This window comes from Festucalex cinctus, chromosome 17 (assembly GCF_051991245.1).
Source record: "Festucalex cinctus isolate MCC-2025b chromosome 17, RoL_Fcin_1.0, whole genome shotgun sequence".
Lineage (NCBI taxonomy): Eukaryota > Metazoa > Chordata > Actinopteri > Syngnathiformes > Syngnathidae > Festucalex > Festucalex cinctus.
In genome coordinates, this window is record NC_135427.1 from 4,074,477 (window position 1) to 4,092,075 (window position 17,599).

The following is a 17,599-nucleotide window of genomic DNA, read 5'->3' on the forward strand; positions in this document are numbered from 1 at the left end:
GGGCGCTACAGTACGTTCTAGAAGTTGTAATTTACAGTTTTACAGATTTACGAAAGAGTGCATTGGAAGTGACCAGAAGTATCAGGGTCAATGATCTGTTAGCGTCTGGTCTTTGTCTTTCCTAACTTTATCCAAAGATATCTCCAAACAAACAAAAAAAAAGTCTGAGGGAAAAAAACTACAAACAAATTTATTGAAATGCTGAAAAAGGCAGATTAACCAAAAACAAAGATTGGTGAATGGGGAAAGATCCGATGTCCTAGATCAGTTACAATCACATGTAAAAGTTAGCAACGTTATCGAGTGCTCGCCAAAGCTAAACAAACGGATCTCTCAGCCAATCAGAACCATGAAGAAAACCATTTGTTTGAAAAAACGAGAATAATCTCAGAGAGGCGATCGGTTATCATCTGTTCTCAGTAAACTTAGGTCGAAAAGCCAACAGAAAAAACGTTTTTAGAGCTTTTTGAGTACAAGCCAACTCCAAACAGATTCCCAAACCAATCAAAAAAAAAGAAAGAAAAAAAAGTCCTTTCTGGAAAAATATCCTTCTTTGAAGACCATCAACCTGGCTTGAGTTTTCTCTCAAAAAACGACACCTAATCATGCTGTTATGTCAAAGTTTTATTTTGCAGCGTGACTTTGAAAAGACCCTCTATCTACCCTCTATTCATCCAAATGAAGTTACTACATGTTACCTTGGTGTTTAGCAGCCCCTGCAGTGTGCTATTAATAACCCTGAGAGAGGTCTGCTTACAAAACAGAGGAATGGGTTACGTGCACCACAAAAAAGCGGAGCGGTGTGTGTGTGTGTGTGTGCACTCGTCCAAGCGTTGTCCGAGGCTTTCAGGCCTGCACGATGACACCAGCATTAGCATTCAGCGCGGCTCAGCCTGCTGCTGGAACATTTGCGTCATCATTTCAGGGCTGCGTCCGTCTGGTCTTCGGCGCCGGCTTGATAATCGGCTCTGCTTTCGCTCCCTTGTCTTCTCGAGACCTTGTCCAGTGACAAGCAAGGCGTGGTCCTCAGGTTTCAGCAAGCCCGGCGGGGATAAACATTGGCCGCACGGCGCCGAGCTTTACTCGAGCTGGAGGTCAAGACAGCCCTTGCTATTATTAGGCGTCCGTATCATGTGCAGCCCTTGGGAAGTGTGCGCCCGTCGCTTCCTGAAACTCCTCTGCCGGTGAGTGCGATTGACGTTCACACCTCGAGAGATGACAAAAGAACGTTATCACAACAGACGTGGTGCTAATACTGCCGAGTCATGAGCGCGCAGACCCGAAGGAATCAGACCGCCGTTAAATCCTCATTTACGACTGTGAATCGAGTCTCTATTTCAAAGATAATGCTGCGAGAAACTGCACTTAGAATACACTCAGTCAAGCGTCTGCCAAGGCTAAGTAAACCGAAACACGGCATTAGAAGAGAGCTAAATTTCATCAGTTTTCACAAATCTATTTAAAATTGTAAGTAATTGAGCTTTTTTTTCTACATGACCCTGGTTGATCTCCTTTGCCACCTGCTGGCCGTTTGTGTAATAACTACCATTTCTGCAACCGTTCTTTGCAGTTGAGAGGCTGCAACAAAGCCTTCTGTATGCTCTAGCACAAAAAACAAAACAAAAACGTATAAATACGTCTTTGGGACACTTAGAACATTAAAAAAACGTATTTATACGTTATTGGGAGTAAATGAGTTAATAATGCCAAGTCACGAGAGCTCAGGCCTTAAGGAATCTGCCACAAAAGGCCACTGTTCAACCTCCATTACCGGCTGCCAAATGGTGTATTTCACCGACGGTGCTAAAAGAAACTGCCTCAAGAATGTCACCCGGTCGAATGCAAACCTTCGCCAAGGCTCATCTTAATTCTGCTGACCTGGTGCGCATCGACCCTCAAGATTCAGCTGCAGAAAAAATGCAGTTCAATCACCATTTCACACCATGAATCCAGTCTTTATTTCACTGACTGTCGCGAGAAACTACTTTGAGAATCTCAGCCAGTCGAGCACAGACCTCCGCCAAGGCTCGGCAATCGTAAACACATCCGCAGACTCTAAAGAAACCACTACAAAGGATCAGCATTAAATCCCCGTTTCCGGCTGCCAGTAAAGGGTGTGTTTTACAAAAACATATAACTAGCATGTCACTCAGTGCAGACCTCTGCCAAGGCAAAGCAAACGCATCATTGTCTACACGTCTTAATACTGCAGTCAAATAGTCGCAGATCCTAACAGATCCGACTATGAATACAGTCGGTATTTTCAGACGTGCTTCAATAAACTACACTGAGATTGTCACTTACTCGAGCGGAGCTCTCCGCCAAGGCAAAGTTACCCTTAACATGTCTGCGTCGACTGCACGTGCCTTAATACTGCTGAGTCATGAAGGCACAGCCGCAACAGACCGCAGTTCAATCCCCATTTCCGGCTGCGAGCAAAGGCTGCACTTCACACGCTTTTGCTCTGAGAAACAGCAATTTGAATGTCACTCAGAAGAGCGCAGAGCTCCACCAAGGCTTAGTTATCTTACACACGGCCGCAAGTGCTAATGCTGCTGAGTCACGAGCGCGCAGACCCTCAGGAATCAACAGTAAAAGATCACTGTTCACTCATCATTTCTAGCTGCGAGTAAAAAGGGAGTATTTTACTCAAATCTACTACTAGAATGTCACACAGTCAAGGCGCAGACCTCTGCCAAGGCTTAGATACCTAAAAATTCCACTTTGTAATATTTAAGAATAGTAACAAATCAATGGACAAGGTCATGTAGCATCGTTTCAACTGACATGCTATTTGTTTTTTTTGTGAGAATTGGCTCAGAATACGTATTGACCCGAACATAAAAATCGCCCCAGACTGTTGTTAGTTTAAAATCCAGACGGACACACAAGAATTCCTTCGACGACATCTTCACATTCCTCCTCCTTCCATTTGCCGACGGAGCGCTGGTCTCATTAGACGCCACACTGGCCTCGTAATAATGCTAATTTTTTTTTTTTTTTTTTTTTTTTTTTTATAATGAGCCTTCTTAGCAAAATATACGCCGCCCCTCCACCTTCTTAAAATTCCGCCTGAGCTTCACCTTGCTCGGATAATCCTCCCAAGGCGGTGATGATTGATACACACATACACATACGCGCGCGCGCTCGTGTGCTTACATAAAAATTGGAAGAGGCAGTCTGGCTAATGGACTCTCACTTGCTGCACCAACAACAGCTGCTCTGCATTGTTATTTGACAACTGAGCCCCGTTGTCAGTGCTGTCTTATATCTTCCGCACACTTTGAATACATTTTTATTTCATTGTTCAATTTAAAAAAGTGAAACTCATTCCGCAAGGCTAATGACTTCTCGAAGAGCTAATCGGATTCTGGAGTTAGCCAACGTAGAGCCCAATCAATAGGATAATAAGAAACAGTTAAAGTAGTTTGTAATATAGAAGTTGGGTTGGAATTGTAGTTGTGAAAACTAATCCAACTTACATACTTGAAAAAAATGTATTGGAACGCCACCACTAACTAGCAGTTTCAGCGTTAGCAATCTGTTAGCATTTGGTCAATTCGACAAGAACGAGTTTGAGTTTAGTAAAATTAATTAACTTGACTACTGTAGTCTAAGTTATAGAAATGAATATGTATATGCTCGAACGGTAGTCATATTTTAAATTCTGTGTTTTTGGAGATTGTCCGTTTTTGGGATTGTTATAAAAAGCGCTAAAATCGGGTCGCGAGTGGCGGTCTTCCACTAGCCGTTAGCAGCGAAGCTAAAACGCCAAAGGAAGCGCGATAACGTCACATCACATCAGAGTTTGTTTTCATTTAGCTAAATTGAATTATTTAGCATGTCACGTCTTCTTAGAAAATATTGGTTTATTTATTTTCGCATTCACTGTGACTGAGATGACATTTAAAAGTTATGTGACCATGACTTCCCTCCTGTGAAACTCGAAGCTTGTGGTGCTGTCGCTGTGGCGACCTCGGCGGCGTGCTAGCCTAAAGGTCCACACACACATGGCTCAACGTATGTCTTTGTGTCCCGTACTTCTATAAATACAAGTATTTATGTGTGCGTGTCTTGGCGGGGGGTTGAGAGGCAGTGTGGACTCTATCCCGTTGCGATGGTAACCTTTTCCCTCTTCCATGTGCTCACCGCTGTGTCATTATGCTTTCCACCGCGTCATTTGTACTTGCGGGTCACTTGCTGCGTTGCAGAAAAAGTTGGCAATGTGTTGTCACCTGTTATATATTTCTATTATGTTTTGCTTTATCCGATCTACGACTTTTAAGTAATTACCGTAAAATGTTCCTCGGATCGAGAAAACGTGTCAATCAGGTAGACGGTTCTTTGTTTAAACAGCAAAGATTAAAAGTGGGTACATTGTTTTTACGGTAAATTGCAATATTGGTGACTCTGAATTGTGCAGTTGCGTTCACTTTCAAGTATGACATTTAACTTGAATACATTGATGGCCTTTCAAAAGATAACAATTCCAAAACAACAACAACAACAACCTATTTTCCTATGATCTTTTGTACCAGCACACTTAAAAACAAATGTTACTGTTTGTATTTTAAGGTTTTATGGAATCAAATAAATTGCCTTAACAAAAACAAAATGAAACAAGTAGCATTTATTTGCCAGACATTCCAAAACAGCGGTGCAACTGTAATGGCGACCTTTGTTTTCATCTAATGATCCTTCGGCCCGTGCTGGAAAGTGGGACTTTATTAAAAAGCCAAATCACGGCAGGTTGAGTGAAGAGAATGTATTCTATCTCCCATTATAATGAGTATAAAATGTTGCCGTGCTGGCCTCTGCTATATCAAAAAGTGTCTCAAGCAGGGTTAAAATAGTTTTGAATTAGTTTTTATTTCATTTTGATTTGGATTATTATTATTTTTTTAATTGTTAATGTTAATTAGAGCAGGTTTTCAAAAATACTTCGTTTTAGTGTCGTTTTTATTAGTTGTAGTATTAGTTTTAATTTTTATATCTATGAAGTATTTATTGAGTGCAAAAATAAAAAAACAGCACATTAAGGAATATACGACAATTGATTAAAAAAGAAAATAATTAATTGCCAAAGATTTATTTTTTTATTTTTTGCTCTCACGTGCATACTTGCCGATAAACTGGCCCCTCCTCTTAAAGGCACAGACACTGCAATGTAAAGTTTTAGACCCACATTTGTTTTGGCTGGGCATTTAAAAAAAAAAAAAAAAAAAGTATACATATTTATTTATTTTTACTGATTTTGGCTCTTTTCACACACAAAAAAAACCTGAAATTTTTTGGGGGGTTTTATCTTATGTTTTTTATACACCAGGATGGTATGATTAACGTGTTGTCAACTGACCATGAACATGAACATCATAAAAATCAACTTGAGATTGTGATTGGTTAGCTAGGATCCAATCATGAGCCAGAAGTGTTGACATCATCCAAATTATGCGTTTTTATTGTTTGACATGTCATGTCTACTGCAAGCATTTATAGTTCTGAAGGTGTTAAATGTGTTTAAAGCATGTGGGGGTGGTAACACTATTCAAAAATTGTCTTTTTGTGTTGCAGATTTTTGCCTTTTGCCAGTATAACTGGAATGTATCTCTCAAGATAAACGGGTTCACTCTTAAGTTACCAAACGTAGTAATCATGCTAGCGTTCACTACGTGCATCATGTGCGTTTATGTACCCACAATGTAGGTGTAGTTATTCATAAGCTCATTAGAGGAGTGGATTTGCACCGCTGCCATCCATCAACACTGTCAGCCATCCTCGGCTTGGCGCGCGCTCACAACACAACGCCGCCGCAGCCGCCAGATTTAAAGTCGCCGGGAGCCGACGCCGCGAGGAGGATTTACTCGCGGGGGATAGATAGTCGCACCCCCAACCCTTTCACACAGGTGAAAATCCCGAGAGAGGAACAAACAAACGCGCTAATCTGCAGTTGACGCCGCGCGCTGATGGCGCGTTTGGTCGATGGCGAAGGTGGACGCGCGATGCGAGTCGCCGCTGGCTCTCCGCCGCGCCTGCAAGAGAGAGGAGCTTATCGGGATAAGTCCAAATCGAAGTGGATTGAGGCAAAGCTGTTTTGCTGCTGCTTCCTGGTCATGTGCCACGACAGCTACTATGCGGCGTAAACATCAAAGCAGTCATCGTTTTCTGGCTCTGAAACGCCAGCTTCGCCGATCGACACGGGATTGGGTGGACGTTTATCGTGACAGGGATGCGTGTCAAGACTGTCATTTTGGTTTGAAGCAGCCATTTGTGTGAAAACATTCAAACGCCATCCAGGAAGTCCAGAGCCGAGATTCGAATGATGAACCTCAAAACTGCTGTCTTGAGGAGTGTTTTATAAATGCATTTATATATGTGCATTCATTTTCATGAATTTAACAGTTGCCTTGTTGTTGTTGTTGGCGCGAACAAGGTTTCAATCATTTCTACTTACCGTGCATTCTTTTGTACGTTTTTATGGCTACCCAAATTAATTAAAACAAAGTAACACACTGCTAAAAGTCATTATCCATCCATCAATCTATTTGTTTTACACCACTTAGCCTCAAGCTAACGACCGAATGAACAAGCGAGTTGAATAAATCGCAGGGGGGCCTTCAGTTTATGGCGGACATTTTAGCTTAGTGTTATGGATGGAAATACGTATTAGTCGTAGTCATATTTTAGTTATCGTTTTGTGATAATTTTAGTTCAATTTTAATCAATGAAAACTAAAAAGGTTTTAGTTTGTTTAGTCACACCTTTTTTTCCCCTAGATAATAAATTTACAATAGCAAAACAAAGCTAGCTTGATGCTAAAGCTAGCTAGCAGCAATTTTGTGCCAGGTGTTAAGCGGAAAACTGTAGTCAGAATTCATTCATAGAAAAAAAAAAAAGTCAGTTTACCACAGCTGTTAGGTGCCCAGATGCGCTCGCGTCTGTCCCGCTTTCAAAATACAAAGCCGAAACGATGAATGGGCCCATGTCGCTCCGCTCGTTCGCCGCTCGTTTCGAGCAACTCGTCTCGCGTCTGTTTGCACAAAAAGTCCGTCTTTGTGCGCTCAGTCGAAAGCCAGACATTTGGAGTAAACAAGCTCGTGGAAACACATTTTGAAGGCAGATGGCGGCGGCGGGCCGATGCATGCTCGCAAAAATTCGCTCCGCTGACTCAACAATGCTGCGGAACTGGCAGTTTGGTTTGCAGGCGCCTCTGATGCTTGTGTCACGTTGTCGTGTGGGACTTTGTTGACATTATTGCGACACATTGCGTTCCTCTTATATGAAAACAAACCTGTACCTTGATCGCATCCCTGTGGAACTCCACTCATGACTGATTTTGGATTCATGTTGATGTTGGAGCACCGTGATGCAAAAAGTCATAAATAAAGGTGCATAGGTGCACAATGTATGGACATAAGGAAGTTGTTACACAAACTGGGAAGATTTTGTCTTTTTTTTGGGAAATTCCGCATGGAGATGAGAACATACCTGCTTGCTTTTTGACCAAATTCTTTCATACCAGACTCGTTCAAGCATGCCTGCCTTTATGGACCTTGCTTGGTCGGACCGGAAAATAAATGTCCCCCCCCCCCAACTGTTCCCACGCAATTGTCCAATATATCTTGTTAAGACCAACTATTAAGATTTATCGGGCCCGATTCAACCTCTTATTGATTATTTATAAATAGGCGTGTCCATGCTTTGACGATGGATGTGATGTTGGTTTGTTTGTGTGGCTTGGCATGAAGCGATGGTAAAATTGCCGCTTTCTAAGCTTTCTGTCACCCCCTTGTCCCACCCTCCATCTTCCTAATTTATATATATGTGTGTGTCTGTGTGTACGTGTGTGTGTTGTCTCCCTCTGTGTGCGTGTTTGTCTGCTCCCAGCCCCTCTGCGGAAAGCAAAGTTCGTGGAGAGCCCTCGCGTTCCGCAGTCGGAGCTCGGCTCCCCCGACCCAGCCGGGAATTCCCACCTGGACAGATTGTGCCCAGGTAAGTTTCCGGCCGTCCCGCCCACTTTTCCCGCATGCCGGCTTTTGTTGTGTGGCACGAACAGCAGTGTTGCTTAGCGGTGCGAGGAAATGTCAAAGAAAAGATTCGTCCTCCTAATCCCGCGCCGCTCCGCTTCCTGGAGTCAGCAGTTGGTCTGTAATCCGCACTCCAGTCCGGTCTGAGTCAAACGTCTCTCTCAGGCGACCCCCCTCCGTCCTGCCCGCTTCACTTAAGCAGGTCACTCGAGGATATGCTTAAGATTTCTGCGTGGTTGTAGACGCACGTGAAGCTCTGAGGTCCTCGCCAACGCGATTGAGTGACAAAATGGTGGACTTGTCGGTTTGTCAGCCTCTGCTGTGGAGCCTGTGCCCGATGGGAGCTCCAAGTAGGTGGTCTTTATCGACGTGCTGTCGGGATGAAATGCTTTACCGATTTAACCTGTGATTCAGACTGTTAGTTCCCAATTCTAATTATCGTTACTAACGTATCTAACATCCTTGAGAGTAGTAGCTTCTTTTTTACTTTTACTATCTGGTGTGCTGTTTTGTATTTGATATTTTTAAACTAGCAAAAAAAGATAGAAGAAAGATAAAAAAAAAAAATATATATATATTTTTGTTGTTTCTTAATGTTTTAATTTTTCCCTTATCTTTTTTCCTGTATTTGTGTTTTTCTATCTAAAATGTTCACATTTGTTATATTTTGGCATCTTCCCCCTAATACTTAAGTATTTTTGTACATATTTTTTCCTTTTTTTTTTTTTTTTTACAATATTCCACAATTATTATTTTTTTTTACTCCAGTTTTTTTTTTAATATATATTTGTCTATTTTTCACCGGAATATTTTAGTCATTTTTAACTGTTATACTATTATTTTTTTTGTAAATATTTGTCATTGTTTTTTTTCATCTAATATTTTAAAACCTCCAATACATTTTTTTTACTCTAGATTTTTTGTTGTTGTCTATTTTTCACAGTAATATTTTAGTCATTTTTTTAAGTTAATTATTATATTATTGTTTTTTGGGGTTTTTTTTTTGTAAATATTTGTCGTTGTGTATTTTTCATCAAATATTTTAAAACCTCCAATACATTTGTTGTCAAAGTTTAGGATTTCCTCCTAATATTTATTGTAACATTCCCCTATTATTATTATTTTTTTTTCCATGCACATTTTTTTCTTGTCCAATATTTCTTCATTATTTTTTTATACTTCTGTTTTTTTTTAAATACATTTCTTTAATATTTTATTTTAAATTTTTTCAAATAATTGCCTTTTTAAATGTAATATTTTTGTCATATTTTTGTGTAATATTTTATTTTTCTCAATATATTTTTTTGTTTTGTGTACAATATTTTCAATTATTTTAACTATTGCCTTTGCTTTTGTTAGTGTATACGTGTACCTTGTCTTGTGCTACTTCCATTAGCAAATCCCTGACATATTCCTTTTCACAATATTGGGATAATAGCGATAAACGATCATCCCTTTCCTCACTCTAATTGCAATATCGGTATACCGTTGACACCATCTCACCTGTGAGCCATTCATGTCTTCCTGTACCCTTATCGTGCATTTATCCTAACCCCAAATTGAATGCGCGTGCAAGTTACTGCAGATGCGACACTTCGGGGAAAGGTCATCAACGGCGGCGCTGAGGCGAAGAGAGCGCTTGAGCCCAAATGGGACGGCGACTGCGTTTGTGGCAGAACCGCAGCGGGGGAGTCGGGCTTTTATTTCTTCGGCGGACAGATGGACGTCTTAGGTCTTAACCGGCCGTCTCCCGGCACAAGTCACGGCAGGGTGTCGACTTAACACCCGCCGGTGTCGCTCGTGTTGTTTGTCGGCTTTAAAGGTGCCTGCTGGAGATTTGGTCGAGTTCATGAGTCAGCAGTTTTTCACGCATTTGCACAGAGTTTCGATGCATAACAGAAGCCTGTGCCTTTCACGCAAAACCCAACAAGGCGTATGAGTGTCATAATTCAGCGTTTTTCCAGGCCTAAATTGAGGCAGAGGTGGTACCATTCTTTTTCATTCGCACATGTGAATGTGCAGAGTAGTTTGTTGATGGCTGTCTCGGCAAATGACTTGCGTGGGACCACAATGCATCTGGCATATACTGCATTACTACGCATTACTGCTGAACCAGGTGAATTTCGAATTTGTGTTTTGGGGAAAATCTGGACAGATTAGGAAAAGGTGACATTAAAATCATTGCAATCGACTGCGGGGTTTTTTAACATCACTTTTTCCTGTCCACAAGCCGCATGCACATACCAATACCAGGTATCGGTATCAGTAACAGGTACTTGCGGATGTTGCTGATAACTAAGGTGGAACAAAACTGTCAAAATAATGACTAAATAAATAATAATAATAATGAATAAATACATTAATAAAAGGGGAAAATAAAAACAGATATAAAAAAAAGAATTGAAAAAAAATAAAATAATATACAGTAAATGGAAATATAACAAAAAATATACATACTTAAATAATAAATACACAATTACAATTCTCAATTCTATTTATGTATTATATCTGTATTTCCACATTTATGTTTTATTTTTTGAAACTCATTGAAACATTTTTTTCAAAAAGTAATAGAAATAGAAATGAACAAATATATAAATCTAAGTGTGTAAAATAAATTCAAAAATAAAAATGAGATTGTAAAAATGTAAAAAAATATAATTGGAAAAAAAAACATTCAAAAAGTAATATAAATAGAAATGAACAAATATATACATATAAATAAATGAATACAGTGTAAAAATAAATTCAAAAATAAAAATGAGATTGTAAAAATGTAAAAAAATATAATTGGAAAAAAAAATCAAAAAGTAATATAAATAGAAATTAACAAATAAATGAATACAGTGTAAAAATATTTATTCTTTTTTTTATTTCTTTATTTTGGCAGTTTTGGACTTCCATGGATACAACCACCAAGTTTAAAAAAAAAAAAAAAAAAAAAAACTGTCCTCGAGTAAGTCCTCCTCAACAGTAGTTGGCGCCATAGTGCAGCAGTTTGATCGTCATCTGTGTCAGAAAACTCTTTGTTTACATTTTTTTTTTGTTATTGTGTTAAAAGTAATTTTAAAAGTATTTTCAGAAGCATAACGGAAAGTTGTAAGGGTATTCATCAAGACGTCATCTCTCTAATAATCTGACTGCGGGATGCCGTGTGAAAGCAAGCGCAAGGTCAGATAAATGCATACGTTTTGTTCCAGCTCTCAAGTGGCAGTTTTGTCGTTAAGCCTCGAGTGTGAATGATGCGAGCACGGACAATAGAAATCAATCTTGAAGGTTCAACGCCATGTAACAATAGCAGAACACCTCACAGGGCCCCACTAACATTGTCAGTCGCCGCAAGTGGCTGGTATTGTTTTCACAAGAATGTGTGTGTGTGTGTGTGTGTGTGTAATCATATCTAAATGTGGCTGGAACTCATTTAGTGTAGCAGGAACGTCCACTGTGGGAGTTTGTGGTAAAGGACTACAAAACCGGTTGACTGGTACCTTCATTTGAACCCCAACAAAAGGGGCCTTGGGATGAATAGTAAGAAGAAGAAGAAAAAAAACAACATCCTACGCGGTATCCACTTGATTCCCTGACGTCATCGGTTGGAAGACAAAGGACTGAGTCACGGCAACTTTTGCGGTTCGCCATTTGTTTGTACAATTGTACAATGTACGGAGTGGAAATTTTGGCTCGTGAATAACTGGGAGGATGCATCCTCATCTGAAGGTTTTTTTTTTTTTTTTTTTTTTGGATCCAAAAGGACAAACCGTAATAAAATACATGAACAGGTCCTGCGGGATATTTAGTGTTGCTGCCAAGTAGATCAGATGTTGTGTTACTATAGCGGGAGTAAATGTACGCACGATTAGGGCTGCTCGATTACAGGAAATATTTATTTATTTATTATTATTATTCAATATTATTTTTTGCTACAAAACAAGAAAATGTTTAAGCATTTAAAAATATTAAGACAAACTAGAAAATAAACACAATAATTATGTAAGTGTATTTTGGACCAAACAGAATTTATAATTATTTATTTATTTATTTATTTATGTTGGGAAAATTGTGCAGTAGGATGACCATTTATTTTTTTTGGTACAAAACTAGAAAATGTTTAAACATTTAAAAATATTAGGACCAATTTAAAAAAAATATATAAAAACACGATAATTATGTAAGTTCCTTTTGGACCAAACAGAATTTATAATAATGTATATTTATAATAAAACTTGAAGTTGGAGTGTTGCATTTTTTTTTGGGGGGGGGGTACAAAACAAGAATGTTTAAATGTAAAAAACAAATAAAAAATATTAAGACAAATAAAATTATTTGAAACATGAATTATGGAAGTTCCTTTAAAAATGTATTAAATTAGTTATTTTAAAATAAAAAATAAAGATACAAATGTATACTGTACATTTAAACGACTCAAAAATTAGTATTAATAATCTTTTTTGACCATTATGCTGATTTTATAATTGTGGAGTGTAATAATTGAAATTTTAATAGAATTTCGATTAATTGCACAGCCCTAGTTACGATTTGGAGATGACACTTTGCGACACTGTGGGCTATTGATTGACAGTTACGCAAATATGTCGAGAGCTGTAATACAGCAATACGATCACACAGGTGTCGAATTTTGAGTCTGTTTAGGGATTTGATAGCAAGATTAAAGAAGCTGTCAGAGGTGGTGACCAGGATTTGGAGGGTCTGAGACAAGAGTGGGTATATTGCGGTTTATCCATTTCGTCTGTATTAGGATCCTGTCATGGCTTCCAGGGCCTTCACGTGTGAATGAAACTTTTGAGGAGATAGCATCAGAGGAATGTGATGTTCCTGATTATCTACCACGCTTGCTGCTATCTCGGCCGAGTGGGATGCATTCCACCTCTAGAAAAACTGTTTTCCTGCCGTTCGTCACGCATCCGACTCGTTTGTTCTTTGGTGTCGGATGTGTCCAGGTGAAAGCTGAGCAGTTTTTCCCCGTTATTAATCCGCTTTTCCCGGAACGCGCGGCCACGCATTCCTAGCTGTGCGGCGAAAGATAGTTGCCACGGCAACCATCTGTCTCCTTTTTTTTTTTTTTTTTTTTTGCGGCTCAGGAATCCAGCGGGTGGGGAGCGCACGCGTGTTCCTGAGATGTTTTCATACGCTCACGTCGGGTCATTAGGGAGCCTGGAAGGCGTCACAGCGATGAGACGACATCCGCTTGACTTGCTCAGAAGTTCGCCCGCTGATTTTCTTCACAAACGGGAAGCGTGCGCGTTTAAAGGGCTCGAGATGGCGTTGTAGAAGAAGTAGAAGCCACATAATGTAAATTCATGCTATAATATCAGCTCATTAGTGAGCTAATTAGCTTGTTTGTTCATCGCAAGCACAGACGAGCAGTTTGACGTGACAAACAACAATTTGAACCTTGCATATTTTTTGGATGTATTACAAGACTTTGTGTTGCACATTTGTACTCTATTTTTTTTGGGGGGGGGGGGGATTAACATACACAATTAAAAATCAGTTCCCAGGTGTTCTGTCTCAGGTGCTGAGTACAGTTTTCGTTACGATGATTAGGGGCGGAGCTAAAGCGTGACAACCAATCAAGCGGCAACTCATTGGCGTCAACTTAGCAACATTTTTTTTGGGGGGGGGGAAGCACCTAGCAACAAATATAATGACTAACCGTAAGGTGAGTTCATTCATAGTTTTTAGCACGAGACAAATTACTCACCAAGTTAAAATTATGGTGAATTCAGTTGAAATAGAAAGGGTGTGTGAAAATAAATTCCTTGGAGTAGTTATGTTGGAAGCCACATATAGAAAATGTTCAAAGGAAAATGTCAAAAATCAGAAATTTTCGTTTCTCTGCTGTTTGTTTGTATGTTTATATGTTCAATAAATTAAATCAAATCAAACCAAAAATGTGGCCGCACTGATAATCTCCCTTTTAAGTACATCTTAGACGGGTATGATGCTGATCTGGCCTTGGCGGAGGTCTGGTTGATGTTTTCAAAGCCCATTGACTTGTGCATGTACTGTCAGCTAATGTTTATCTAACCCTGATGATAACAACGTCGTATTATGGATAAGCTGCTTACAATCTGTTATCTAGACTGACATGCATGATCCTATCAAACAAGAAGTCTGACTTCATCGCGGTGCGTAAAAACATTCTGTCGATTGGTGAATGGGAATGAAAATGAGCTTCTTCCGGCCTACAACTGGCCAAAAATGGGTTAAAGTTTGGACTTATGGCTTTGACATTGGTTTTCTAATGTGCTTGTGTATTTGTGGATACAGCAAAGATGTCAAACTTGTTTTTGTGGTGACCTACATTAAAGTTATGGTTGCCCTCGAGGGCCATTTGTAACATAAAAAAAGTATATAAATGTTTGAACTTATTTTTTTTTTTAACGGTATGCCAAAAATCATAGTTGGCTTCATACATTGGTTCAGTTCACATTCAGCGCAGTAAGGGAAGAAAATTCAAAATGATTATCTCGTGTAAATAGTAACAGATTGAATGATATTTTGTGGCAAGCTTTCACAAACCGTATAAAATAACTTGCTATCCTATCCCATATCTAAGTAAAAACACACCATTTTCATTGTGCCTTTTTTGAAAATGACTATAAGGCTTCTGATTGGCTAAAAAGGCCCCTGAAGTTTGGATAATGCATTTGATGTTGTTGTTTTTTTTTTGTTTTTTTTTTACCGCTTAATATACTCCCTACATGTGGCCTCCGTCTAACGTCATGACATGACATCATTCTGTCTAATGTCTAACGGACGCTGCAATTACCTGCCGGTCTGGTCCGACCTGCCCCGCTGGAAAACGTCAACAACATGAGAAGCGCACCGAGCGCCTCCGCTGTTTATTTAAGCTCGGACCGTCCCGCTCGCTCATCCAATTACAGCCGCTCGGCTCGGGAACACTCGAGGGAGTGAAGGCAACCTGGAGGGGCGTGCGGCTGCTTAACGAACCGAATATGATACCATGCTAATAAGGAAGGCGGCTGGAAAATACCTGCAGTAAGATGTTTAATTTTTTTCACTGGATATTTCTAATGTGTTATTGTCAATATGGGCGTGTTAGCGGGACGATGTTAGCATTTAGCAGCAGCTCTACGTTTGATGTTGCGAATTTATGCACGTTATCAATGGTGTGTTAGCTTTGTGGCTAACGTGTAGCATCGCAGGACTACATATTGTCGGGCTAAGTTAAGATTGTGACAGCAATTTTTTCATCGTTTTCAAAAGCGCAATGCAAAATGAGAACACTTGCAAGGAGCTACTGTAGGCCACAACTCGCGTCAAGAGACACATGCAGACTAACCGACTCCAGCTTGTGACGCCACTCATAAGGCCACACCCCTTAAAGGCACACCTCCAACCCATGACCACTGCAGTATGTACTGTATTAAATAATTTATAATAACAATAATTTCGGGCCAGGCTGATTGATCGGCCAATATTAGTGCTTTTAAAAATGGTAGTCATTTTATTTTTATTTATTTATTTTTTTAGTTAATTGGCCATTTAATCAATTATTGTAATCGCAAACCATACAATTATCTTTCAAATTATTATTATTTTTTTCATTGTGGTTGCACATTTTTAGTGCTATTTTTCTTCATTAAAATGGGACAAATAATTTGTTTTTGGTTGACTAGAATGATTTAATGACATTTATTTTTATTTTTTTTTCAATGGAAAAATTTTACAAAAAAATGTGTTTTTGGTTGGCTAAAATGATTTAATGACATTTAAAAAATAATTCAATGTGAAAATTTTATTTGATATTTGGTTGAGGTTTTTTTTCATTGAGCTTGTACATTTTTAGTGCTATTTTTCCTTCATCAAAATGTGACAAAAAATGTTTTTGGTTGACTAGAATGGTTTAATGACATTTAATTTTTTTTCAATGGGAACATTTTATTTGATATTTGGTTGAGTTTTTTTTTCATTGTGCTTGTCTATTTTTATTGCTATTTTTCTTCATCAAAATGTGACAAAAATGTTTTTGGTTGGCTAGAATGGTTTAATGACATTTAAAAAAAATAATAATAATAAATGGGAAAATTTTATTTGATATTTGGGTGAGGTTTTTTTCATTGTGCTTGTACATTTTTAGTGCTATTTTTCCTTCATCAAAATGTGACAAAAAATGTTTTTGGTTGGCTCGAATGGTTTAATGACATTTAAAAAAAAAAAAAAAAATTAAATGGGAAAATTTTATTTGATATTTGGGTGAGGTTTTTTTTCATTGTGCTTGAACATTTTTAGTGCTAGTTTTCATCATCAAAATGTGACGAAAAATGTTTTTGGTTGACTAGAATGGTTTAACTTTTTTCCCAATGGGAAAATTTTATTTGATATTTGGGTGAGGTTTGTTTCAGTTCAAATTAAACTTGTCAAGGTACCGTTGTTTACAGTTGGTCAGGTGCTCATGTTGATGTTCTCAGCATACGGATGTCAGCATTTAGAGTAGGTCAAAGCACCACGCTCTGTTGTTGTTTGAGGTAGTGTTCTTTTCTTTTCTTTTTTTTTTTGAGGTGGAGCTTTTTCCCCTCGTCGCGGCAAAGAGCCTGTGCAAACAGGACGGAGGGGCGTCGCCTCGCCCGCTTTGTCTGGCGTCGTCTAACAGGTGAGCGGCGTATCTCGTTACGTCGGGCGTGTTGTCGCAGAAGAGGAGCGGCTGTCGGCAGGAGTGACGTTAGCTTCCCTCGCAAGGCCCGCGAATGAAGGCACTTTGGACTTTGTCTAAGACTTCCGGGCAGCGAGCGCGCGAGGCGGCCACGATGCGTTCAGGTGGACACGGTGCCTCTGAGATCTATCGCAGCTGCCGCTAGTTGTTGTTTTTTTTTGTTTTTTTTTGTTTTTCCCCCACCTAACAACAGTCCCTTCACTTCTCCCTCTCTTCTCTCCTTGCCGCCGCCTCTGCAGGGGAGTCGAGCCAGGAGCTGGGCCCCCCTCCCACGGTGGATGAGGCCGCCAACACATTGATGACGCGCCTGGGCTTCCTTCTGGGAGACAAAGCGAGCGAGGGGCCGGCCGGTCCCCACTACAGCATGGAGGAGCCCGAGGCCAGACAGGTGAGAGGAAGTGGCTCTTATTTTGAAAGTCGCACAGGCAGGATGCAAAACGTCATTCAAATCACCGAGTGAATCGAGGTCATTGTTGAATGTTTTGGAGCAGCTAACTCACCGTATGATCATAGTCACAGTAACCTGGAATTAGTAAAGATTTGAAATAACGATATTTTGCACAACTATCTAGCCTGTGAGTTTTTATTTTTTTTTTAAATAACAAAAACTCAAGCACAGTCTCTGTGAAATGTGAATTTTCGATAGATTTGTGACCATTTGCCATCATTTCCACAAAATCCATTTTATGATAGCAAAAGATTACAATCTTGATAAACATGTAATTTGCTCCCAATAACGTGTAAATACGTTGTTTTTTATGTTCTAAGTGTCCCAAAGACGTATTTATACGGTTCTATTTATTTATTTATTTATTTTAATGCTAGAGCATACAGAAGGCTTTGATGCAGCCACTCAACTGCAAAGAACGGTTGAAGA

The 17,599-nt window shown here is 39.4% G+C and overlaps 1 protein-coding gene across 4 annotated transcripts in view; it reads left to right on the plus strand.

Annotated features, from left to right (window-relative positions):
* The window catches only part of tanc2b (tetratricopeptide repeat, ankyrin repeat and coiled-coil containing 2b), a 90,013-nt gene that overhangs the window by 40,120 nt on the left and 32,294 nt on the right, over nucleotides 1-17,599 (plus strand). For 3 of the 4 annotated variants that reach the window (XM_077501580.1, XM_077501582.1, XM_077501581.1), the window contains exons 5-6: nucleotides 7,885-7,989; nucleotides 16,962-17,110. In XM_077501580.1, coding sequence (XP_077357706.1) covers nucleotides 7,885-7,989; nucleotides 16,962-17,110 — 254 coding nt within the window. The remainder of the gene's footprint in view (nucleotides 1-7,884; nucleotides 7,990-16,961; nucleotides 17,111-17,599) is intronic. The other variant, XM_077501583.1, reaches the window with a different exon arrangement.